Genomic DNA, 25,321 nt, shown 5'->3' with positions numbered 1-25,321 from the left:
GATTGTTTTCTTTTCCTCCCCTCCCCTTCCCCCCCCCCCCCCCCCCCCCGCCTTTCCCTCTCCCATAGCCGACGCATGATTCCACTGGTTGTCACATGTGTTCTTGACTCGAACCCATTTCCCTGTTGTTGGAGTTTGCATTATAGTGTTCATTTAGAGTCTCTCCTCAGTCTTATCTCCTCCAACCCTGTAGTCAAGCAGTTGCTTTTCAGCGGTGTTTTTACTCCCACAGTTTATCCTCTGCTTGTGGGTAGTATTTTTTTTTTAGATCCCTGCAGATTGTTCAGGGATTGCATTGATACTAATGGAGAAGTCCATCACCTTCGATTGTACCACAATGTATCAGTCTCTGTGTACAGTGTTTTCCTGGTTCTGCTCCTCTCGCTCTGCATTACTTCCTGGAGGTTGTTCCAGTCTCCATGGAACTTCTCCACTTTATTATTCCTTTTAGCACAATAGTATTCCATCACCAACATATACCACAATTTGTTCAGCCATTCCCCAATTGAAGGGCATCCCCTCATTTTCAAATTTTTGGCCACCACAAAGAGCGCAGCTATGAATATTTTTGTACAAGTCTTTTTGTCCATTATCTCTTTGGGGTACAAGCCCAGCAGTGCTATGGCTGGATCAAAGGGCAGACCGTCTTTTATCGCCCTTTGGACATAGTTCCAAATTGCCCTCCAGAATGGTTGGATCAATTCACAACTCCACCAGCAATGAATCAATGTCCCCACTTTGCCACATCCCCTCCAGCATTCATTACTTTGCATAGCTGTCATGTTAGCCAATCTGCTAGGTGTGAGATGATACCTCAGAGTTGTTTTGATTTGCATCTCTCTGATTATAAGAGATGTAGAGCACTTTTTCATGTGCTTATTAATAGTTTTGATTTCTTTGGCTGAGAATTGCCTGTTCATGTCCCTTGCCCATTTGTCAATTGGAGAATGGCTTGATTTTTTGTACAATTGATTTAGTTCTTTATAAATTTTAGTAATTAAACCCTTGTCAGAGGTTTTTATGAAGATTGTTTCCCAATTTGTTGCTACCCTTCTGATTTTGGTTACATTGGTTTTGTTTGTACAAAAACTTTTTAATTTGATGTAATCCAGATTATTTATTTTGCATTTTGTAACTCTTTCTAATTCTTGCTTGGTTTTGAAGTATTTCCCTTCCCAAAGGTCTGACATGTATACTATTCTGTGTTCGCCTAATTTTCTTATAGTTTCCTTCTTTATGTTCAAGTCATTCATCCATTTTGAATTTATCTTGGTGTAGGGTGTGAGGTGTTGATCTAAGCCTAATCTTTCCCACACTGTCCTCCAATTTTCCCAACAGTTTTTATGAAATAGTGGATTTTTGTCCCAAAAGCTGGGATCTTTGGGTTTGTCATATACTGTCTTGCTGAGGTTGCTTGCCCCCAGTCTATTCCACTGATCCTCCTTTCTGTCTCTTAGCCAGTACCAAATTGTTTTGATGACCGCTGCTTTATAATATAGTCTGAGATCTGGGACTGCAAGACCCCCTTCCTTTGTGTTTTTTTTCATTAATTCCCTGGATATCCTTGATCTTTTGTTCTTCCAAATGAACTTTGTTATGTTTTTTTCTAAATCAGTAAAAAAAATTTTTGGAAGTTCCATGGGTATGGCACTAAATAGATAGATGAGTTTGGGTAGGATGGTCATTTTTATTATATTGGCTCGTCCTACCCATGAGCAGTTAATGTTCTTCCATTTGTTCAAGTCTAGTTTTAGTTGTGTGGCGAGTGTTTTGTAGTTGTGTTCATATAGATCCTGTGTTTGTCTCGGGAGATAGATTCCTAAGTATTTTATTTTGTCTTGGGTAATTTTGAATGGGATTTCTCTTTCTAGTTCTTGCTGCTGAGCTGTGTTGGAATTATATAGAAATGCTGATGACTTATGTGGGTTTATTTTGTATCCTGCAACTTTGCTAAAGTTGTTGATTATTTCAATTAGCTTTTTGGTTGAGTCTCTAGGATTCTTTAAGTAGACCATCATGTCATCTGCAAAGAGTGATAATTTGGTCTCCTCCTTGCCTATTTTGATGCCTTCAATTTCTTTTTCTTCTCTAATTGCTACTGCTAGTGTTTCTAATACAATGTCAAATAATAGAGGTGATAATGGGCATCCTTGTTTCACTCCTGATCTTAATGGGAATGGATTTAGTTTATCCCCATTGCAGATGATATTAGCTGATGGTTTTAGATATATACTGTTTATTATTTTTAGGAATGACCCTTCTATTCCTATGCTTTCTAGTGTTTTTAGTAGGAATGGGTGTTGTATTTTATCAAAGGCTTTTTCTGCATCTATTGAGATAATCATGTGATTCTTGTTGGTTTGCTTGTTGATGTGGTCAATTATGTGGATAGTTTTCCTAATGTTGAACCAGCCCTGCATCCCTGGTATGAATCCTACTTGATCATGGTGGATGACCCTTCTAATCACTTGCTGGAGTCTTTTTGCTAGTATCCTATTTAAGATTTTTGCATCTATATTCATTAGGGAGATTGGCCTATAGTTTTCTTTCTCTGTTTTTGGCCTGCCTGGCTTTGGAATTAGTACCATGCTTGTGTCATAAAAGGAGTTTGGTAGGACTCCCTCTTTGCTTATTATGTCAAATAGTTTGTGTAATATTGGGGTTAACTGTTCTCTGAATGTTTGATAGAATTCACTGGTGAATCCATCAGGCCCTGGGGATTTTTTCTTAGGCAGTTCTTTGATGGCTTGATGGATTTCAATTTCTGATATGGGATTATTTAAGAAAACTATTTCTTCTTCTGTTAGTCTAGGCAATTTATATTTTTGTAAATATTCATCCATATCACCTAGGTTGGTATATTTATTGCCATATAGTTGGGCAAAGTAGTTTTTAATGATTGCCTTAATTTCCTCTTCATTTGAGGTGAGATCCCCCTTTTCATCCTTGATGCTATTAATTTGCCTTTCTTCTTTCCTTTTTTTAATTAAATTAACCAGTACTTTGTCTATTTTGTCTGTTTTTTCAAAGTACCAGCTTCTAGTCTTGTTTATTAGCTCAATAGTTCTGTCACTTTCTATTTTATTAATTTCTCCCTTAATTTTTAGGATCTCTAGTATGGTTTTCTTCTGGGGGTTTTTAATTTGTTCGTTCTCAAGTTTTTTTATTTGCATTTCCAATTCCTTGGTCTCTGTCCTCCCTAATTTGTTAATATATGCACTCAGGGATATGAATTTTCCTCTAAGTACTGCCTTGGCTGCATCCCATAAGGTTTGAAAGGATGTTTCGCCGTTGTCATTTTCTTCAACGAAATTGTTAATTGTTTCTATGATTTCTTCTCTAACTATCCGATTTTGGAGTATCATGTTATTTAATTTCCAATTAATTTTTGATTTGGGTCTCCATGTACCCTTGCCGATCAATATTTTAATTGCCTTGTGATCTGAAAAGGCTGCAGTTAATATTTCTGCTTTTCTGCATTTAAGTGCCATGTTTCTATGACCTAGTGTATGATCTATTTTTGTGAATGTGCCATGTGGTGCTGAAAAGAAGGTGTATTCTTTTTTGTCCCTATTTATTTTTCTCCATATGTCTATTAATTCTAATTTTTCTAAGATTTCATTCACCTCTTTTACCTCATTCTTATTTATTTTTTGATTTGATTTATCTAAATTTGATAGTGGTTGGTTCAAGTCTCCCACTAATATGGTTTTACTGTCTAATTCCTCCTTCAATTCTCCTAGTTTCTCTATTAAAAATTTGGATGCTATACCATTTGGTGCATACATGTTGATTAGTGATATTTCCTCATTGTCTATATTTCCTTTTAGCAGAATATATTTACCTTCCCTGTCCCTTTTGATCAGGTCTATTTGTACTTTGGCTTTGTCAGATATCATGATTGCAACTCCTGCCTTCTTTCTATCGGTTGAGGCCCAAAAGGTCTTACTCCAACCTTTAATTCTAACCTTGTGAGTGTCAACCTGTCTCATATGTGTTTCTTGAAGACAACATATGGTAGGGTTTTGTGTTCTAATCCAATCTGCTATTTGTCTGCGTTTTATGGGTGAGTTCATCCCATTCACGTTCAAAGTTATGATTGTTATTTGTGGATTCGCTGGCATTTTGATGTCTTCCCCTAGTTCTGACCTTTCTTCTTTAGCTTTCTCCTTTTGAACCAGTGATTTACTTTAGGTCAGTCCCCCTAGTCCCCTCCCTTGAGATGCTTCCCTTTCTAGCCCCTCCCTTTTTATGCTCCCTTCCCCTCCCCCCTCTCCTTCCCTCCCTTTTTGTACTCCCTCCCCCCCCCTCCTTGATTTTCCTTTCTTTCTTGCCCTAATGGATAAGATAGAATTTAGGATCCCACTGGATCTAGATGTTCTTCCCTCTCAGATTTGATTTCACTGAGAGTAAGGTTTAAGTAATTCCACTTCACGCTCTCTTCCTCTCCTTCTCATATGAGAGTTCTTCCCCTCCCCTTCCCATGTGTATCTTTATATGGGAAAGTTTATTCTATTGATTCCCCCCCTATTTCTTGAAGTTAATCTTAGTATTATCACGGTTCCCCCCTCCCTTTTCCTTTTTTTGCCCCAACTTTCCCCAAATCTTCTTAATTCCCCAATCTTTCCCTATGCATGTTTCTTCTAACTACTCTTATGATGATACAATTTATAAGAGTTCCACAAAACATTTTCCCCACATATTAATATATATAATTAGATGTAAATGTAGTCCTTATAGAAGGGAGTTTGACTTAAAGAGAAAGATAAGATTTATCTCCTTTTCCCTTTCTTTCATATTTACCTTTTCATGTTTCTCTTGCTTTCTGTGCTTGGATATCGAACTTTCCACAGAGCTCTGGTCTTTTCTTAGCAAATGCTTGGAAATCTTCTATTTTGTTGAATGCCCATACTTTCCCCTGGAAGTATATAGTCAGTTTTGCTGGGTAGTTGATTCTTGGTTGGAGACCCAGCTCTCTTGCCTTTCTAAATATCGTGTTCCATGCTTTGCGGTCTCTTAGTGTATTAGCCGCTAAGTCATGTGTGATCCTTATGGGAGCCCCCTTATATCTGAAGCTCTTCTTCTTGGCTTCTTGTAGGATTTTCTCCTTTACTTGGAAGCTCTTGAATTTGGCAATTACATTCCTAGGCGTTGTCTTTTGGGGATTTAGTATAGAAGGTGTTCTATGAATCCTTTCTATTTCTATTTTGCCCCCTTGCTCCAGAACGTGGGGGCAATTTTCTTTTATAATCTCCTCTAGAATAAAATCCAATTTGTTGTTTACCTCTGGTTTTTCTGGGAGACCGATGATATGGAGATTTTCTCGTCTTCCTCTGTTCTCCAGGTCCGTGACCTTCTCAGTGAGATATTTTCTGTTTTCTTCCAATTCATTAATTATTTGGGTTTGCTTTATTGATTCTTGCTGTTTTATCATCTCACTTTCTTCGAGGTCCTTAATTCTGGTCATTAGGGACTGGATTTGCTTTTCAGCCTTGTCTGCCCTTCTATTGGATGCTTCGAGTTCTTTTTCCAATTGAGCAGTCTTATCTGTCAGACAGCTGATCTCTTTCTCCCATTTTTCTTTCCAGAAGGTTTCCATCTTTTGGATAAGTTCCAGTTTGAGATCTTCCAGAGCTTGTTGATAGTTTCCATTTTGGGAGGCGTGTTCTGAATTTTTTTGGATTTCCTCCTCATTCTCCTCTTTTCCTTGGGTACTTCCACCATAAAAGTTTTCAATAGTCACTTTTTTCCCTTTCTTCCTGGAGGCTTGATTTTGGGCCATGTGAGCCATCCCTTTGGTGGTTTTATTTCCCTTTCCTTTTTGGTCTGGGGTCTGGGTTATAAGAGTGGTTTTTCTGTGAATTTAGGTTGCTTCAGACTAGTTCTTCCCAGCCTCCGAGCCCAGGTATTCAGCTCCGCCCAGATAATCAGCGCGCGTTGTTCAGCGCAGCCCGCACCGAGTCCAGGTCCGCTGGATTCTCCAGTAAAAGTGCCCTGAGACGTTTTTTCCTGGCAGTCCCCAGATCCCAAGGACCCTGGAGTGCCCCCCCAGACAGAGACGCTCCCCACTCACTCGCTGTCCCGGTGAGCGCTCAGGTAGCTCACTCTGGTTTAGTGGGGGAGGTGGGGTGGGGGAAGGGCGGCTCAGTTCACTTTTCTGTGCAAGCTTTTCCTTCTTGTTTTAGTGTGGAAATGTTCAAGCCCCACGTACCTTTGCCTCTGTGGGGTACTGGGGAGTCCTTCTGTTCCTCCAAAGGTGATTTTATGCTCCTTTGATGTAGTCTATTTCGTTCGGTGCTGGGGAGAGGAAGCGTGCCGCGTCTAGATTGCAGCCATGATTACCCGGAAGTTCCTTTCTTACTGTCTTAAAAGGCATAAAACTAGCCTTATTAGCTCACAAAAGTACTAATTTAAAAGAATAAAAAAGGGATATAATCATTGAAAATTAGCTATTAAAAAGGGAGGGAGAAATAGAATTCACCATTAAGTCTAATAGAAAGAACACTAAATGTGTTAAAGAGGCCTAGGGTCTAGTTTCAGCTTCATTAGTAACTATTTGTGCAACTTTTTCATCAATTTCCCTATGTATAGATAGATGGACTAGATGATCCCTAAGGTCTCTTCTAGTTTGAACACCTTATGGTACCAGAACAAGGAAATAACCTTCCTTTATTGGTCACTTAAAATTTAAAAGCAATAGGGAAAGAGAGACATATTTACTTTTCACAAGTTTTGAATGACTCCATAAATGCAACGAACAAATAGGAGGAAATAAATTCTGACCAATCTATAACACACACACACACACACACACACACACACACACACACACACACACACCCCACCCCCAGGCTCAGAAACCTCACCTGACCAAATCTCCACGTTGGTGTTTCAGGCCATGCCACAGTAATGGAAGTTGTCTACAACAGTTATGTCAAACTTTAATAGAAAAGGGAAGGGAGAGAGATACACTAAACCATGCATAAAGATGTCTTTAGGGGGCTACTATCTTAGTTTTAAAATGCCACATTATCCATGCTTCATTGTATTTTTTTTGTTTTGTTAAATATTTCCAAATTTTATTTTAATCTGGTTGGGATGCACTCAGGAGTATTGTAGTTTCCTGTTTGATACCTCTGGTCTATAACACTATTTTGTGAGGGAGTTAGTTGTGATGCTCACCTATTTTCTCTGGATCTGTTATGCAAATTGTCAGATCAAACTGATCTTCCTGTTCTTCTTCCTCCAGCTTTTTGAAAAGAAATCATGAGAATTAAAATTCAAAAGAAGTTTTGCCTTGTAATTACCTTACATTACAGTGCTGGACTTAAATAGCCTTCTTATATATATTAAGATGTGTCCTTTTTTCAAAAACACTTTAATGAAACAACAAAAGAATCCAAAATAAAGCAGCAGTTCAGTCATCTAAATCATATCTAGAAATCTCAAATGCTAATTACCACTGTGTAAAAAGAAAGCTTTCATATTGCCCACTTAGTAAAGCCATCTTCTTGCTGAAGCCAGAACTTGTACTTATAACATTCTTACTTGCACATTAACTGTAAGATCTAGATTTAGATTAACAGCAGCCCAACCTATAATTCAGTAGCAAGAAAACCAAATTCTTACCTCCTCAGAGTTCTTTGGCTGTGACTTGCATGAAGAGTTTGTGACTTCTTGGGGACTGAATGAAGGAAGTGCTTTGGCCAATTCATCCTTCTGGTGGATGTGTGAGCTATCCAGAGATAGTTCTACTGTGGCATCTACAATTAGACACGGTTTTCCAAATGAGATCAATACATCTATCTGTAACACAGTAATCTGGAATGAAGCAAAAGCTGGTCTTGGCTGCCAAAAAGAAAAACCTATCCAAGTGCACACCCATGTGCCAAATCTCATGCGTTTTACTTATGGATTGCTCTTTTAACCACAGGCAGTGGCTACATATAGACTTTATAAATCAAATTAGTTACTAGAAGCTTGGTTTTCTGGTTTCTGAACTGACAGATTAGAAAGAGCAAATCAGAAGAGGAAAGAGGAACTTATAGGCAGAGAGAAATTGGTAATGAAACAGAAAAGGCTATAAATTTAGACAAGAACTCAAAAAACAGCAGCCTGGAGCTACTGCATAGTGTCAAACAGCTTCACATATTTAAACAGATCTTAAGGATGTCATTGTATTTTTATAACTCAAAGTTATATGCTCAGTATAATCTATTTTAAAAGGGTAGAAATGAAATGTATTTTAGGAATATTTTCATTCTAAAAAGAGTTCATGTTAAAGGGCTTTGGGTATCCCTTTGTGCTTGAAAGGAAAAAAACCATAACTCTATAAATATATATAAACTCAGTTACTCAAAATTATTCATTCCCTAAAGCTTTCTTCAACTTCTCTTAACTCTGGTGACTTCCTTCTGTTAATGATTTCCTGAAACTTATCCTGTAAATAGCCATTTGCATGTTGTTTTTGTATATGCTTTGTATGTATATTTATATTGGGAGGGAGGGGAAGAGCAGTTAAGTGGCACAGTAGTTAGAGAGCTGAGCCTAATGTCAGGAAGAATCATCCTCCTGAATTACAATCTGACATCAGACACTCACTAGCTATGTGATTCTGGGCAAGTCACTTACCCCTGTTTGCCTCAGTTCCTCATATGTAAAATGAGCTAAAGAAGGAAATGGCAAATCATTCCAGTGTCTTTGCCATGAAAATCCCAAAATGGAGTCAAGAAGAGTTGGACATAACTGACATAACTGATATGACCGAACAACAATATATTTGTTTACTGATTTTCTCCCTCATTAGCATAATTTCTCCAAAGCAGGGATTTCCTTTTGCTTCTTGTATCCCCAGCACTTTGCACAGATCTTGGCACATAGTTTGCACCTAATAAATATTTTCTGTTTGAATAGTTAATTTGGGATAGCTTAAATATGAGCTAGCGAGAACTAAATGGAATGGTAGACATAAAACAAATCTTGGAATTGGGAAAGATCTGAGTTTAAGTCCTGCCTCTGACAGGTTAGGGTTGTATGACACGCCATTGCTCAATGTGCCAGACAACTCATAAAAAAATTATAGAGTAATCAACATTCTGCTTTGGTAGGAAATTTCTCACTGGGAGTACTAATGAAATCAAAGATCTAGGGCAAAGCACACATGCACACACGACTGTGCATGCACACACTGACATTGTGTACTCAAATTTGAAGGACAGAGTTTTTAGGTAATTAAATCAATCCACTTAGAAATGAGAATGAAGGGACTATAAGTTCAGAATCTAAATAAAGTAAATGATGAATGAATGATAAACAAAGCAGATGAAGGAATATAGATATCTAGGTATCTCCATTTAGGTCCAGCCACTTACTTGAAGAGATGATTATGAAGAGATGATAGTCTGTTGAAGTCTTTGTAGATCAAATGAAAAATTCTCTTAAGGTTGAGAATGTAAATGTCTTTTACTTGGTGCTAAAAAGAAGTCAAGCACTAGGATCCTACAGTTTTAGCCAGTAGCTCAGATAAAAAAGATCCTAAAATGATGTTCAGGTCATTTAATGTGGATCATATCTACAAATAAGGTTGTAACCCCTGGCGAATGTTCTGAAAAACGTCCCTTAGCCTCATTAGAAATTGAATCTGGACTGTTAAGATGGGGGAGGAGGAGGAAGGAAGTGGTATACATTACAGACCCAAACCAGTCAAATAGCAAGGGAAAAAAAAGTATATAGAATAATTTGGACATTCTTGACCTAGAACTGTCTGCCTACAATAAGTTGAAGGTACAGAAACCATTTAGATCTGCACTCTGCTTTGGCCTAATCATTTAAGCCCACATGATTATTACCTGAATCAAAAAAGTATGGATATGAACTTGGAAATACTGTCAATTCAATGCCTTTAGCTTTCAGAGCATCACTCAGAGTCCTCCTAATTTGCTATTAATTCCTAACTACAATCTATTTGAAAAGTCTCAGAAACCAAGGATAATAATAAAAGTTTTCCTTTACACAATTTGCAAAGAATGATATAAAAGATTTCAGAGTTGTCACCCAGAAACTCTCCTTAGTGGAGAAAAAATTCAATTAAATTTCCAAATCACTATTGCAGAAAGTAGTAGGTACTGTGGGTTTTAAAATCAATAATCAATAACTAAATATCATATTTTATAAAGTTTTATTAATAATAACTAAAACAAAAGAACTGCCTGACTTCAGCCTGGTCACAGGTTCAAGAGAGAAAAAGGGAGGAGTTACCACCATTTAAATACAATCATGCATCAGGGATGCAGGAAAAGGGAATTTTGGGAAATACTAAAGGACTTTTGAAGTCCAAAGGCTCAAAATCTGCATTTATACAGTACTTATACAAATGTTTAGGACTTTACTACTTTAGGTATCTTTTTTTTTGGGTTTAAGAATTATTATCCATTTATTCTAATTTAGCTCATTATATCACAGTCAACCAAAAGTATACTTCTAATAAAAGCCTGTCGGTACCGCCAGATGGAGAGAAAACAACAGATAGAAATCTTTTCCAAATACAAAAATTGTAGGATTCTAGATTTTCTTATGTATAGACCCAAACTTAAGAAATTTTAACTTCCTTTCACCCCCACCGAATTTCATTAGAATGTTGGAAACATTCCATTTTTTTTTGAAGTTGGAAACAAAGGCAAAATGTATAGAATTTTCTCATTTCTTCCCCAAGGTATTTTAAGTTCTATAGATGAGGTTTTTTGAAAAACAAATCTGTTGAATTCTAATATAACTCATTTTAATCACTGATGAGTCTCAATTTGTCTTTCCTTCTTCTTACCCATTAAAAGTGAGTATTATAAGGTGCAGCTGGGTGGCTCAGTGGATTGAAAGTCAGACCTAGAGATGGGAAGTCCTGGGTTTAAATGTGGCCTCGGACACTTCCCAGCTGTGTGACCCTGGGGAAGTCACTTAACCCCCATTGCCTAGCTCTCACCACTCCTGCCTTGGAGCCAATACGGAGTATTGACTCTAAAACAGAAGGTAAGAGTTAAAAAAAAAGTGAGTATTACCTAAGGTTTGGTCTTTAGTACTCAGTTTTCTCCCTATTTTGTCTCTTCCTCGAAGATTCTATAATGTCACCCCTATCTGTAAGTGATAGCTCATATCAATATGACCATTTTTGAACTTTTTCAAGTTTAACTCCTACATTTCTATTTGCTGAACATTTTCTACTTTGAGAACTTATTGCTTCAATTTCAATTTCTCTAAAACCTATCACATAAACCTTCTCTCCAAACCAATTTCCCCATCACATGCAATTTCTGTTAAGGGTGCCAATTTCCTTATCAGGATAATAATTATGTTATTTTTCAATCTTCCTTCCTTCTGGTCCTTAATACACCAGTCACCAAATCTTATCAATTCATCATTGGGATTGTCTCTCATTTGTTGCTTTCTTTTCCCTTATAATGCCATCACTCTAGCTCAATCTCTTAATTTATAAAAAAGAAGTTTAATCAGTTTAGAAAAATGGAAAAGAAGCTTAATCAGTCTTACTGCCTCTAGCCTTTCCCTATTTAACTCATCCTGTACTCCTTTCATTTAGCATTTCATATTCTTTTATGTTGTCTTTACAACATTGTAAGCACTTTGAAGGCTTACAAAGACTGTCTTACAAATTTTCCTGTCTCTACAGACCTTTGCACTTTAGCAGATGCTCAATAAATCCCAAAAGTCTTGGTTCAGATCTAATTGAGATAATAAGACTTTTGGGACACCTTGAATTGATTTTAATGTAATTCAAGTCGGAAAATCAAAACACAGTGTAGTAGGCTTAATGAGTTCATTCTTACCTGCAAAGAGGTCTTGTTCTTGGTCCGGCTCTTCATGGACTCCATTCTCTTTAGAGTTATTAGTTATTGGTGGAGGGGATCCCCTCTTCAGTGACAGGGACTTACTCTAAAAGCAAAGAAACAGTTTGAGTAAATATTTCTACTAGGAATAATATTGACTTACCTACAAAGCAGGATACCCAAAAGCTTGAAATAATTCTCCTTAATTTTTCACAGGCATTTTAGTAGTCTAGTTGCATTACTGTTAAGACAGTCAAACTTTTAATCTCCACTTAAAGGAGCAAGTCTTATGAAACAGCCATCACTGCTGCTACACATGTGGATCTTAATTTCCTAACATACTCAACTTGACAGTTTTCTAAGTATGCAAGAGCTAATATGATGGCTCTACCTAGAGACACTTTCCACAAGAACATTCAAATATATTTCTCTAATTCTGCTGATGACTTTTATTCTTTAAAATGCTAATGATGTAAAAAAAATATAGCATTAAAGCCCAGAATTCATACTCTTCTCAGCTTACTATCTGGCTTTAAGAAAATCACTGATAGTATAAGATAACAACAGTTCACCTAATGTAGAAATTTTGTAAAGTTTTATATCTAGCACAATTTTTACACCCTAGCTTCTCTTCCTTTTAAACAGATCCCATCCTATACCCCTGTGTCAGAGAATGAAAGTTAGCAAAATGGTCTAGTGGTCACATTATTTGTTCATAGTCTTTATTTAAAAGAGCCAGTAGGGGGCAGCTGGGTAGCTCAGTGGATTGAGAACCAAGTCTAGAGATGGGAGGTCCTAGGTTCAAATATGACCTCAGATACTTCCTAGCTGTATGACCCTGGGCAAGTCACTTGACCCCCATTGCCTAGCCCTTACCACTCTTCTGCCTTGGAGCCAATACATAGTAAGACGGAAGGTAAGGGTTTAAAATAAAATAAAATAAAATAAAATAAAATAAAATAAAATAAAATAAAATAAAAGAGCCAATGATTGGGTACAACAAGGCTATGGTAGGTACCTAAAATACTTTCAAAGTGAACAATGCTGTATTGTTTAGACTATGAGCAGAGAGCTAGGAATTTAATTCAAAAGCTGGCAGTAGTGTGTTACAAGGCTTTGAAGTTAAACAGCCTGAATCAATGAAAAGACTTATTGGGTCATCTGCTGTATATCATTTTAAAAAAATCTGAGGGGGTTTGTTCCGACAAGTTAGAATGGTCCACTTTAAAAAAAAAAAGCCAACATTAATATGTTCACTGGATTTCCTATATGTGTTTTCACAAATAACAATATCCTTCATACTTCCTATCACCCACTGGAGACAGATTGGTACAGTTATTCAGTCTTATGCTGTTTTTACATGCACCACACACTCACACACCACCAAACACACACCCTTTCTACCTCCAGGAGGGGACATTGTTCTGGAGGACAATGATGCTGAGAGTAGTGTAACATGGTAGAAAGAATAGTGGACTTGAGGTCAGGAAACCTTCCTTTTGTCACATGCTAGCTCGAAGAACCTGGGAACAGTCATAATCTCTGACCCTTAAGTTTTCCTCACCTGTCAAATAATGATAATACTTCAACTATTTATCTCATAAATTTGCTATGAGGAAAGTACTTTGTAAAAGCTTAAAGTGCTTTATAAATGTGGGTTATTGTTATACAAGAAGATTTAAAAACATAAAAGAATATAGAGGGACCAAAAGCACACAGAGTAAATGTTATAATAATGACATCTAGAATAAGCTGAGGGCTAAATGTGTATTTTAAAGTAGCAACTGAAAAAGGAAGATAAGAGGAAAAAACTAATGAGAATATTCTTTCAGGCTCATTCAATGACAGCCATTTCCCAATACATGCTATATAAGTAATAACTATGTAAAAGAAGTATGTCACTTCACTTAATTTCATGAGATCCTGTTTTATAGCCCGTCACTAGCTTCTAGCTATAAAACAAAAGGATAACAGAAGATGCATGTTATTGTTAATGAATAATACACAGGCAATAAAAACATTTAAAAGCAGCCATCAAAGAGAGATTTAGAATAACAGTAATGGATGAGTTTAAAAGTTAAGACTTTGACCAATCTAAGCCTTATTCCTATGACCTGAAATTGCTACCTGTTAATAAAACCAGTTTCCCCAGATATACAGTCTAAGGATCACAAGGTAAATTTCCAAAGGACAGCTCCTGAGCCTTTCTTTGTACTACAAAAGAGGGAAAAAAGGTATCAGTGCCCAAAGTAGGCCACAGCAGCCATGTTAGAAACTTCTTTAAATTTTTTCCATCTCTTTAGGATAGGGACCTTAAAATATAAAATCAGAAGGGCCTATCTGAGTTCTCTCAGGAAACTTAAGAAATTACCTAGGCAAATAGCTAAGTCTCAACTCTGCAAAGGTGTGGGGGTGGAAGCTACACCTCCCTCCCCCATTCTCCTTCTCCATTGTTCCTGAGGACAATTTTCATGTGCCCCACCCATTCAGCCATCTGTCCAATAGGAGCACTCCCTCTCTCTGCTATCTGGGGTAATGGGTGGTAGTGGTGGTGGATCAGTCAGCTTGAGGGTGCAAGTTTGGGCACAGGATCTCTAAAAGGTTTGCCAACTCTGGTCTAGTCTATTAAAAATGGTCTACTGACACCGACTCCTTTAAAGATTATTCCTAAGTGGGTGTTTACTACATAGCACTGAAAGAGACAAGGCCTTTGCTCTCATACAGCTACAGTCTGGTAAATGGATACATAAATAACCAAGACCTAAATGCATCAGAAAATGACTGGGGGGATGAAACAACAGCAGGGGAGGGTATGGTGATCCTGTGGTCCATAAGAGTTTAGGAAAAGCAGTTTTTCTTTTATGGGGTTATAACTGAGCTAGACTGATACATTTACAATTCCAACATTCTTCTGCCTTGATTTCCTCAATTCTAGAATTACAAACTTACTGCGTAAGATTAGGGTTATTTCTTTTATGCTATGTTATGTGTCATTTTAGGATTGAAAACTGGAAGGTACCTTAGGGCATCTAGACCAACTCCCTCATTTTACAGAGCAGGAAATTGAGGACTGAAAAAGAAAAAGTGACTTGCACAAGGTGACACAATACCATTGCTGACATTTTAACCCAGATGTTCTGATGCCAAATCTAGTGCTCTACAGAAAACAGACAACAGTAGGAGGATTTGAACTCAGAACTTGAATTCATTGGACCAGGCTAACTTTCAATTTGTTCATTATGCATTAAAACATCAAATAAAGTAGTTAGTTTTTATTTCACTGAGAATCTAAATACATATTACTTAAATATTAAGAAACAATGAGGGGGCAGCTACGTGGCTCAGTGGATAGAATTCTAGGCCTGTAGTTGGAAGGACCTAGATTCAAATCTGGATCCAGACACTTCCTAGTTTCATGATCCTGAGCAAGTCACTTAACTCCATTGGCCTAGCCCTTGCCCTTCCCTTCTGTCTTAAAAGAGTTGTTACTAAGACAGAAAGTAAGGTGTTTTTTTGTTTGTTTTTGTTTTTTAAATAAAGAGAAAAGCAATGAGAAGTCAGCAGAATTTCTTCCTTAGGGCAGTTGCTTTTTTCAGCCAAAGAAAGATGATTCCTACTATGTGCTGGGAATGCTGAAGAATTAAATAAAGGCAAAAACTTTGGTCCTTGCCCTCGGGGAGCTCACATTCTGTACACACCTGATATATACAGAATAAATCCAAGGACAGAGGAAGGCCTTCTACATAAAGTGAATTTAAGCTGATTCTTGAAGAAGGCTAGGGAACTCAGGAGGTATAACTGGGATCATTCCAGGCAAGAAGAACATCTAATGAAAAGGCAGAGGGATTCTGGAGATGGAATGCTGAGTGCAAGGAACAGAAAAAGGTATAATTAATGTAGCTAGAATGCAGAAAATGTAGAAGGGAGTGAAGTCGAAGAAGAGTGGAAAGAAGGCAGTTAGATGACTCACTGGATAGAAAGCCAGGTGTGAAGTCCAGAGATCCTGGGTTCAAATTTGACTTCAGGTGTGTGACCCTGGGCAAGCCACTTAACCCCAACTGCTTAACCCTTCTCATTCTTCCGCCTTGGAATGACACATAGCATCAATTCTAAGACACAAGGTAAAATTTTAAAAGAGAGAGAGGGTGGTGAAAGTTTTAAATGTCAAACAGATCATTTTATGTTTGCTCTAGAAATAAGGGGTCATTGGGGATCAATGATTGGGAGATTGGAGTGGGAATAGTTTGTGACAGTTGAGATGGACTGAAATTGGGAGACACCAGTACTGAAACAGTTCATGTACAAAGGACTAAAGGCCTCTACCAAGGTGGTAGCCGTGTGAGACAGAGAGTAAGATATCTGTGTTTCAAAAGTTAAAAACAAGAAGACATAGCAACAGAATGGATATGTGGTGTGACTGTGAGTAAGGAATCAATGACTTTGAATTTGCAAGCCTGTGTCACTGGGATGATGATGGTGCTTTGAAGAGGAAGAGGAAAGCCTGTTTTGGACATACTCAATTTGAGATGCTTACAGCATATCTGGCTCTCGATGTTCAAAAGGGCAGCTGGTGATGGGAAAATGGAGTTCAGATCAGGGAATTATCTGTATAGAGATACTTGAACCTACAGAAGCTGATAGGTCACCAAGTAAGACTAGATAATAGTAGAAAAAGAAAGCCCAGGATAGACCCATGGTTATCCAAGCATTACTTAGATGAAGAGCCAGCAAAAGAATGACTGAGAAAGAATGGTCATATTAGTAGGAGAATCAGGAGAGCAATTCACAAAAACTAACAGAGGGGAAAATTTACATTAGAAAATGGTGATCAAAAGCTACAGAAGTCAAGAAGGATGAAGACTGGGAAGATGGTCACTGGATTTGGCACTAAATAGAGAGGTAATGAGAATTGAAAGATGGGGTCTAAAGTAAACTGTAGAGGATTTAGAAGCAAATGATTTGAACCCATTGCTTTGTTGATAGTATTTGCATTAGAGTGTTCATTTAGAGTCTATCCTCTGTCATGTCCCCTCAACCTCTGTATTCAGGCAGTTGAGAAGCAAATGAAAGAAATGGAATCACCCAGTACAGACAGCTTTCTCATAATGTTTAGCCAAGAAGATGAGGAAAGATATAGGATGACAGGATCAAATGAAAGCTTTTTAACATTGGAGGAAACATTGGTATGTTTAGACTCAGTAGTAGATAGGATGTCAACTTTTTGGGGGAAATATGAGGTGGATTGCTCAGCTGAGAGGCTGAGGAAGGTATACTGTGAGAGAAATGAGGAGGGGGTAAAAAAGTTTGAAATAACCACTGTGATAAACAATAACAAATTGATGAGGAAAGTGTAAAGAGATTGTATTGCTGTACAAAGGACCTCATTGAATTTACGTTACATAAAATTTTAGTGGAGACCCAGGGGCTGGAATAATCAAATGCTGGAGTTTATCAAGGTATGACTAAAGGGACAAGAGATTATTGTAACAGAAGCTCTTACAGTGAGGTCCACAGACCCTCATAGAGTTTGTGGATATATTTCAGAGGGCCTAGGAATGTGGAGAGGAAAAAAATAACATTTCCATAAAAATGGTTTTTAATGCCAAAGGGGTCTATGACACCAAAAGATAAAGAACTCCTGGATTAGAGTATAGAAGATTGGGTAGAGTAGAACTGATTCACAAAGAGGCTGAGAGAAAGAAGGGATGAGAGGGAGTATAGATAGCTAGTGAAGGGGCAATGGTCTGTGAAAAAAAAAATCAAGGGTGAAGGGACTGGAGGTAAACATTAGGATGAAAGCGTAGTGGTCAAGAGGCACTAAGATAGGAATGGTAAAAGATTATGACCAGATAAAAGAATTTTATAAATTTATTAATATCATTTGAACAATTATAAGATTAATGATATGGTTATTCTTGAGTAGAGCTGTTAGAAGTTAGTCTAGAAGATATACCCAAGTATGAAATCTGGAGTTGGGATGAAAAAAAAAAGAAAGAAAGACTTGTAGCCAGGCACTGAACCCACTGAGAGATCAACATTCTCTTGTTACACTAAGAATGGAACCTGTAATGAATCACCCTCTGTCCAAGTATTTACTTGTGCCGTACAACATTACATTTTGGCTACAAAATGAATTCTAGTGTGTCCCAAAAAGATAAATACCCCCCCAAAAAAAGACAAAGTCTATAAGATTTCAGGTTAACCTCTCATATCTTCCATTGGTCACCACAATCTAAAAAACCCCAATCCCCAAATCAACCTTTTAATTTTACTATCAAACTTTTTAAACTTCCTGGAAAAAGTGGTCTACACCTCATAACTTTACCTCCTCATTAACCATCCTCCTCTTTAACCCTTGTAATTTAGCTTCTACTACAACCATTCTATGCACACTGCTCTCTGAAGGTCACTGAAGCCTTACCTATAATCCATTGGCCTTATCTATTTCCAACATTTAATTCCTTTGTAAGAGTTAACACAGTTAGATTCTTCCATGTAAAGGATACTCTTGGCTCCAGAGACATTTTTCGGTTCTACTACTTGCAAGTGGCAACTTCTTTTTCTGACTTTTATCTCCTCTTTCTTTAAACTTTGCTGGTAATCTAATTCTCATTATTTCAACTATAACATCTATTGTTCTCTCTCTCTCTCTCTCTCTCTCTCTCTCTCTCTCTCTCTCTCTCTCTCTCTCTCTCTCTCTCTCTCTCTCTCTCTCTCTCTCTCTCTCTCTCTCTCTCTCTCTCTCTCTCCCCCTCTCTCCCCTCTCTCTCAAAGTATATTTACACTATGCTGTAGTCTATTAGATGTGTAATAGTATTATGATTTTTTTAAAGAAATGCTTTATTTCTAAAAAATGCTAACTATCACCTGAACCTCTGTCAAGTTGTAGTCTTTTTGCTGATGGAGGATCTTGCTTCAATGTTGATGGCTACTGACTGATCAGGGTAGTGGTTGCTGGAGTGGGATGGCTATGGCAATTTCTTAAAATAAAACAATGAAGTTTCCCTCATTGATTGAATCTTCCTTTCACCCAAACACTTCAAGGCCATTGTAGTTATTAATTGATCTAATTTCAATATTGTGTCTCAGGGAATAAATAGGGAGGCAGAGGAAAGAGAGATTGAGAATTGCTGTTAAGTGGAGCAGTCAGAACACAAAGTACATTTATCAATTAAGTTCAATTAATGGTGTCCCAAAACAATTATAACAGTAGCATCAAAAAGCTCATTGATCACAGATAACCATAACAGATATAATAATAAAGGAAAAGTTTGAAATATCACAAGTATAGAGACCCACCATAGAGTCCTATATTATTTATCTGTGGGTGGGTGACCTGAGGAGAATGGAGGCTAGAGGACTATGGATGTGAGATAGATAAGGCAGTCAGAGGAAGAGATGTAGGAATAAAGACCACAAGTTAAAACACCTGGGGACAATCGAGCTCCATCATTACCTCTCTAGAAAGAGAAAGCAAGTGGAGAAATTATAAGTATGAGGACCAAGAGAACCTGTGTGGAGCTGAGAACTCTGGGACATCCCCCATGGGCCAAATGGCCAAGAGATTAATGGGAGACGTGAGGGGCAGCTGCGCTGCATAAGTCAGTCAGACACGAGGAACATAATAGACCACAGCAAGATGAAGATTGTAAGAGGCAAGAGGGAGAGCAAACCCTGTAAGAGTAAGAGGTGTAAGAGAAGGGAAGAGGAGGCTTGCACATGTTCCCCAGCCTTTATTGGGGACCGTAGGAATGTCAAGTGGGAGGTGATTAATGAATACGTGACATGTTATAGGTTTTTACATTGGTAACATTGACAATGACGGAATCACAGAGGAGGAGATTAATCCAACCTGCACTTTGAAAATGAATGTACTCCAAGCCAAGGCAGCGTGGCTGTCAACACCCAGCCCAGGAATTTGCTTGTCCTTTGGACTGTCCCTTTCCATACAATGAACATCAAGTGGTCTGACAGTGTGACTGGTAAATGAATATACAGGATACAATAAAACTACTTAAAGATGAAAAAAAACAAAACACCCCACCAATTTGTTATAGTAAATAAAGTGAGGGAATAAATACCTTCCCATCTCTTTTCTATTCTTTAGATTCCTAAAGAAAAGGATTAAGCACAGGTCTGGTCCTTTAAGAGATGAGATTCCAGACCAAGATATCTAATGCTTACTATTTCTATGGACCAAATTTTGTTTTTTCAATCTGTTTTTCAATGAACCAAAACCTATTTTATCCCACACCTCCAATGAAAAAAAGAAAACCACTGTAACAAATATGCATAGTCAAACAAAATAAATGCCAGCTGTGACCCCAAAATTCTTAAAATTTTTTTTCAGTCAATAAAAATCTGCTTTGCAATTTGGCCATGTTTGGAAAAACAGTACACCTGAATCAGCAATCTTGGATCCAAAACTTTTCTATCAGGAGATGGATAGAATTTTACATCATGAGTCTTTTGTAATAATGGTTAACCTGTGTTGATTAGAGTTCTTAAGTCTTTCAAAGTTTCTTAACTTTAAAATACTGCTCCCTGATCTTATGGAGCTCACAGACTAATTGAGTAGACAACAAAAAACAACTACAGTCAATCCTCAACATCTTTGTGGCCTTATTAGTAAATCTCATTTTCATTTTTGGGCTGGCAACCACATAGTTGGGGATGCAGCAGAGAAAAAAATGAGTCTTAATGAGTACAAGTTTGTGGAGTGGCTGGTATCTTACTAGACACCATTTATCTTGTTCACCCTACCATTATAAAGGACTCTCTGTGCATCTGGAATATTGGGGTGATGTTAAAGACCTTACCAGTCTCAGTGTCTTCTGATAAAAGAGATGATAACATCCCAGCAACTTCTCCCTTGGTTTTCAGAGGTTGGTCATTATAAAGAGGCTTATAGCAGCATAGTATTGACTGAAATCAATATTTCTTTGTTTTGTTTTTCAATTGAGATGCTAGTACAAAAGGTCACAGAATTCTAAGGAATTACTAGCAAAAACTGTTTTGCATGTTACCAATTTTATTTTGTGTGGCTATTTCATAGTTATTGTGTTAAAAAGAGTACACATGGTCAGAATTAATGCTTTGTCATAAAGAATTATATGTGAAAAAGTATATTCTCAGCAATATGTAGCAAAAGATTACAGGTTTTGGTGGTCATGGGAAGCTAATCCCCTACTTCCCAAAGAATCAATGAATTGACACTTGCAGTTTTTATCATATGCAAGGGTAGAAATGATCATCAGGATGAGATAATAAAGAGTCAAGGATAATGCCTAGATTGCAAGTCTTAAGGGCTTGGGAAGATGGTAGTAAAAGGGAAATTTGACAAGAGGGAAGATTTAGAAGGAAAGATATTAAGTTCAGTTTTGACTGCTAACTTACTGAATTTGTCTGTGGGGCATCCTATGTGACATCCTCTCTAAGATGTCTTAATAGGCAGCTGAAGATACCAGTCTGGCAGTTGGGAGAGAGGGTAGGGCTGGATAAGTAGATCTTAGAGTAATCAGCATAGAAATTATAACTGAATCTATGGGAGCTGATGAGATCACAAAGTAAAAATGGGGAGAAAATTAAGAACTCCAGGACAATACTAGGAAGGGTGAGGAGGGAAGCATCCATCATTAGAATGAATGATGGTCTAGCGTGTAATTAGAATCTGCTCCCCAGGACTCTCTCTCCCAGCACTCCATGTTCCTTCTCACATTAAGTGCTAATGTAGGGAGGATATAAGTTTTGTGTAGCCCTGCCTCTCTCGCTCTTGACCTTGATCACAGCGACAGAAGTGGGCTGGAGAACTTACTCACATGGGTTTACTTTTTGTTTGCTTGAACTTCTATTTCTTTTATTTTCTTTCTACTTCAAGTGATTATTAATAAATCTTATAAAATATAATACTTGGAGTTACTGCATATTAATTTAAATCTTACACTAGTAAATAAGACTTAGAAGTGATCAGAAAAAGGTTTAGAGTAGCATCATGGAAATGCAGAGAGGTGAGAATATTAAGAAGGTGATTAACAGTGTCAAAGGCTGTAGAGAAGTTAAGGATAAAGACCAAGCCATTAGATTTAGCAATTTAAAAATTATTGGTAATTTTGGTGAATGATATGGCTGGAAGCCAGACTATAGAGAGTTGAGGTAAGAAAAAGAGTGTAGGGACACTAATAGACTTCTCAAGGACTTCAGTCACAAAAGGGAGGAGATAAAGGATAATAGCTAGCAAGGCTAAATGGATCAAGTGAATATTTTTTGAGGATGGGGGCAACATTGGCATGTTTATAAGCAGTAGGGAGGCAGTCAGCAGACCAGGAGAGAATGAAACTTAATGAGAATAAGGTAATCATGACGGAAATCTTCTGGAGAAAATGGAATGGGACAGGATCTCTTGTGCTTATAATAGAGCAAATATGCTTTGGCAAGAAGGACCTGCCTCAAGGAATGACTATCTATACTACAGGTATATGTATATGCCTGTGTATAGACATACACAGACATAAATCAAGAGCTCAGCAGACAGATGTGACAGCACACAGCAAAGACAGTTTTTAAATCAGGAAATTGATGGTCCTCTCAGGGCCTCAGGGTTTCTTCCCAAATGACAATAGCCACACTCACTTAAAAAAATGAAACAAGCAGAATTTAGGCTAAGAATAAAAAAAAAACAAACCAAACCAAAAAAAAAAACCCACTCCAACATATTTTCTGTTAAAGTGAGAGAAAAACCCTTTAATACATCATATTTATTAAATATATGTGAATGTCATTTATTATTATAATGTGAATATGATTTCATGATTGCTGTTCTGTCATTTCAGTCATGTCTGATTCTTCATGACACCATTTAGGATTTTCTAGGCAAAGATATTAGAGTGGTTTGTCATTTCTTTCTCCTTATCATTTTACAGATAAGGAAACTGAGACCAAAAGGGTTAAATGACTTGTCCAGGGTCATGCTACTAGTGTCTAAGTTCAGGTTTGAACTTGGGGAGATGAATCTTCCTGACTCCAGAGCCAGCACTCTATGTACTTACTGTGCCACCTACCTGCCCTAATAGATGATATTAGCTTAAAATTCAAGATCCAAAGTGACTGGGAACCATTAAAAAATATATAGATCTAGAAAGTACTTTCCATAAACTCTCATTTGATTGCCACATGAATTCTGTGAAAGAGTAGGACTGGAAACAGTACCATTTTATAAATGAGGGAAACGTAGTCAGTATAAAGTAAGTAGTTTTACTAAAGGTCCAAAGGTATCAAGTAGCAAAAGTGATAACTGAACCCAGGTCTTCTGAGTCAAATTCAGCATTCTTTCTCAACTCCAGCTACCCTTTCAAAAGGAATTGGTTAGGTTTACTATGGATTTGAAAATGCTACCTTCCATCTCTGACTAAGGATTTAGAGGGTAGAGGAAGAAATAACATGAAATTTACCAGTTCCTCTATTAATATCTTCCCTCCACAAACTACTCTGTGTATGTGTGTGTGAGTGTGAGAGGGTGAAGAGAATGTTTTCTCCCAAGATAATGTAAGCTCCTTAAGTGCAGAATTTTAAAAAAATATTTGTTTTCTGTATCCAGTACAGTACCTAGAATATAATAGGCACTTAGTAACACCTTTTTTCAACGATAAAAGATAGGTAAGGTCACTAGCGTTTCTTTTTTAAAATAACTTGACTGCAATTTTTTTTGGCTAAAATGTAATTTAAAGAACTCTCTTATAGCTTCTTTATACTGTACAGGGTCTCAATTAAATGACAATATAAAAGGCCTCTAACACTGATCCTGACATAATTGCTCATTACTCTGCTGCTTATAAACACAATTCTATTACCCTATTAGTTTAAAACCTTTTACTTTATGAAAAGATAGTGGATGAAAGGACTTAAAATCAATTTTCTTTTTTTAATCATCCACATTTCCCAATTATTGTTTCCCCACTCCAGAGAGCCATCTCTTATAACAAAGAAACAAAATAGAGAAAAAATTCAACAAAATCCAGCAATATATCAAAAAAGTCTGAAGTTATCTATCGGTAGGATAAGGAAACAAAGGGCACAGTTGTTTGCCTGTGGTCTCCTCCATTAGATGGTGAGCTCCTCAAGAGAGTCTATGATCTTTCTTTGTAATCTCAGCATAGTTTCTGGTACAGAGTAGACGCTTTAATAAATGTTTAGTGATTAACCTTGCTTAGTGGTGTAAGATAGGGCTAGAATGATAGGGTGGAACCCTATGGAAAATTCTGACTGCCTGAAAAAGGTATTTTTATATCTACTTCTGAAAAGTGAAGGAGATGCTTTCTTATCTCTCTTCTTTGGGACCAGGTTTGGTCATAACAATTTCGTAGTTTTCAGTTTCATTTGTTTTGTTGTTGCTTTTCTTTACATTTACATTATGGTAGTCACTGTACATGCAGTTTTCCTGGTCCTGTTTATTTTACTTTGCATCAGTTCATACAAGTCTTTCTCTCTTCTCTGTATTCATTATAGTCATCATTTCTTCAGCATAGTGATAGTCCATTACATTCATGTACCACAAATATTTAACCATTCAAATGATGGACATTTACTTGTTTCCAGTTCTTTGCTACTATGAAAAATGATGCTATAAATATTTTGCAAAATATGAGACACTTGTTTTTAATATTGATCTCCTTGGCATATATGTTAACAGTGGAAATCTGTGGATCAAGTGGCATTGCATCCTTTGACTTCTTTTAATAACTACAAATTTCTTTCTAGTATAGGATTTAAATTGATGTCCAATACTTCAGGTATCATATTTATAAAGCTTATTATCTGACAAAATTGAATCATGTGACTAAATTTTTTCTACCTCCTCAAAAAGTCAGCTTGATCAAAGCTGCCACAGGAAGGAAAGAGAGGCCAAGAGATGGAACTCCACCAAATTTAACTCCTGTCCACATCAGTACATAGCAACAGGAAGAGAGTAGAGTGCTGGGAATCATAGTTTTGCTGGGATAGTTTTTAGGGTAACATTCAAAGTATACATTAGAATGGATGGACTGATAGCTCCACCAATAGTATATTAGTGTAACTATATTTCCTCAATCTCTACAACCCTGACAAATGTGTTAATAGCAACAGATATTACAATAATGCAATGAAAATGACATATATACTATTACTGACAGTATGAAAATTGTATAAGCCTGAGATGTACTATCTTTCATCAACTCACCTGGCCCAACAGGGATACCATTATTAACTGAAAAAGTGACCTAACAACACGGATAAATATGTTGTAAGGTTAATTCCAATTCAATCAACACTTATTAAACATCTACTATGTGCAAGGTACTATGTAAGAAGATAGAAGGTGGACAGAAATATAACAAGGCAAAATGTAATAAATGCAAAAGAGCAGCAGGAACAAAATGATATGAGAAATCTTTCAGAGGAGGATGAGGAGTTTAATCCAGGAAAAAACTGATAGAGTCTGTAGCACAAGTAAG

At 37.2% G+C, this 25,321-nt stretch overlaps 1 protein-coding gene across 1 annotated transcript in view; it reads right to left on the bottom strand.

Annotated features, from left to right (window-relative positions):
• SNX1 (sorting nexin 1) overlaps positions 1-25,321 on the bottom strand; it is a 51,448-nt gene that overhangs the window by 20,859 nt on the left and 5,268 nt on the right. Inside the window, exons 2-4 of the mRNA XM_007479548.3 lie at positions 11,835-11,940; positions 7,630-7,763; positions 7,183-7,249 (exon numbers count right to left, since the gene is read on the bottom strand). Of these exons, the coding sequence (XP_007479610.1) occupies positions 7,183-7,249; positions 7,630-7,763; positions 11,835-11,940 (307 nt within the window). The remainder of the gene's footprint in view (positions 1-7,182; positions 7,250-7,629; positions 7,764-11,834; positions 11,941-25,321) is intronic.

Source organism: Monodelphis domestica, chromosome 1 (genome assembly GCF_027887165.1).
Source record: "Monodelphis domestica isolate mMonDom1 chromosome 1, mMonDom1.pri, whole genome shotgun sequence".
Classification (NCBI taxonomy): domain Eukaryota; kingdom Metazoa; phylum Chordata; class Mammalia; order Didelphimorphia; family Didelphidae; genus Monodelphis; species Monodelphis domestica.
Note: the sequence above shows the minus strand (reverse complement) of the source record. Positions and strands in the feature narration are given on the sequence as shown.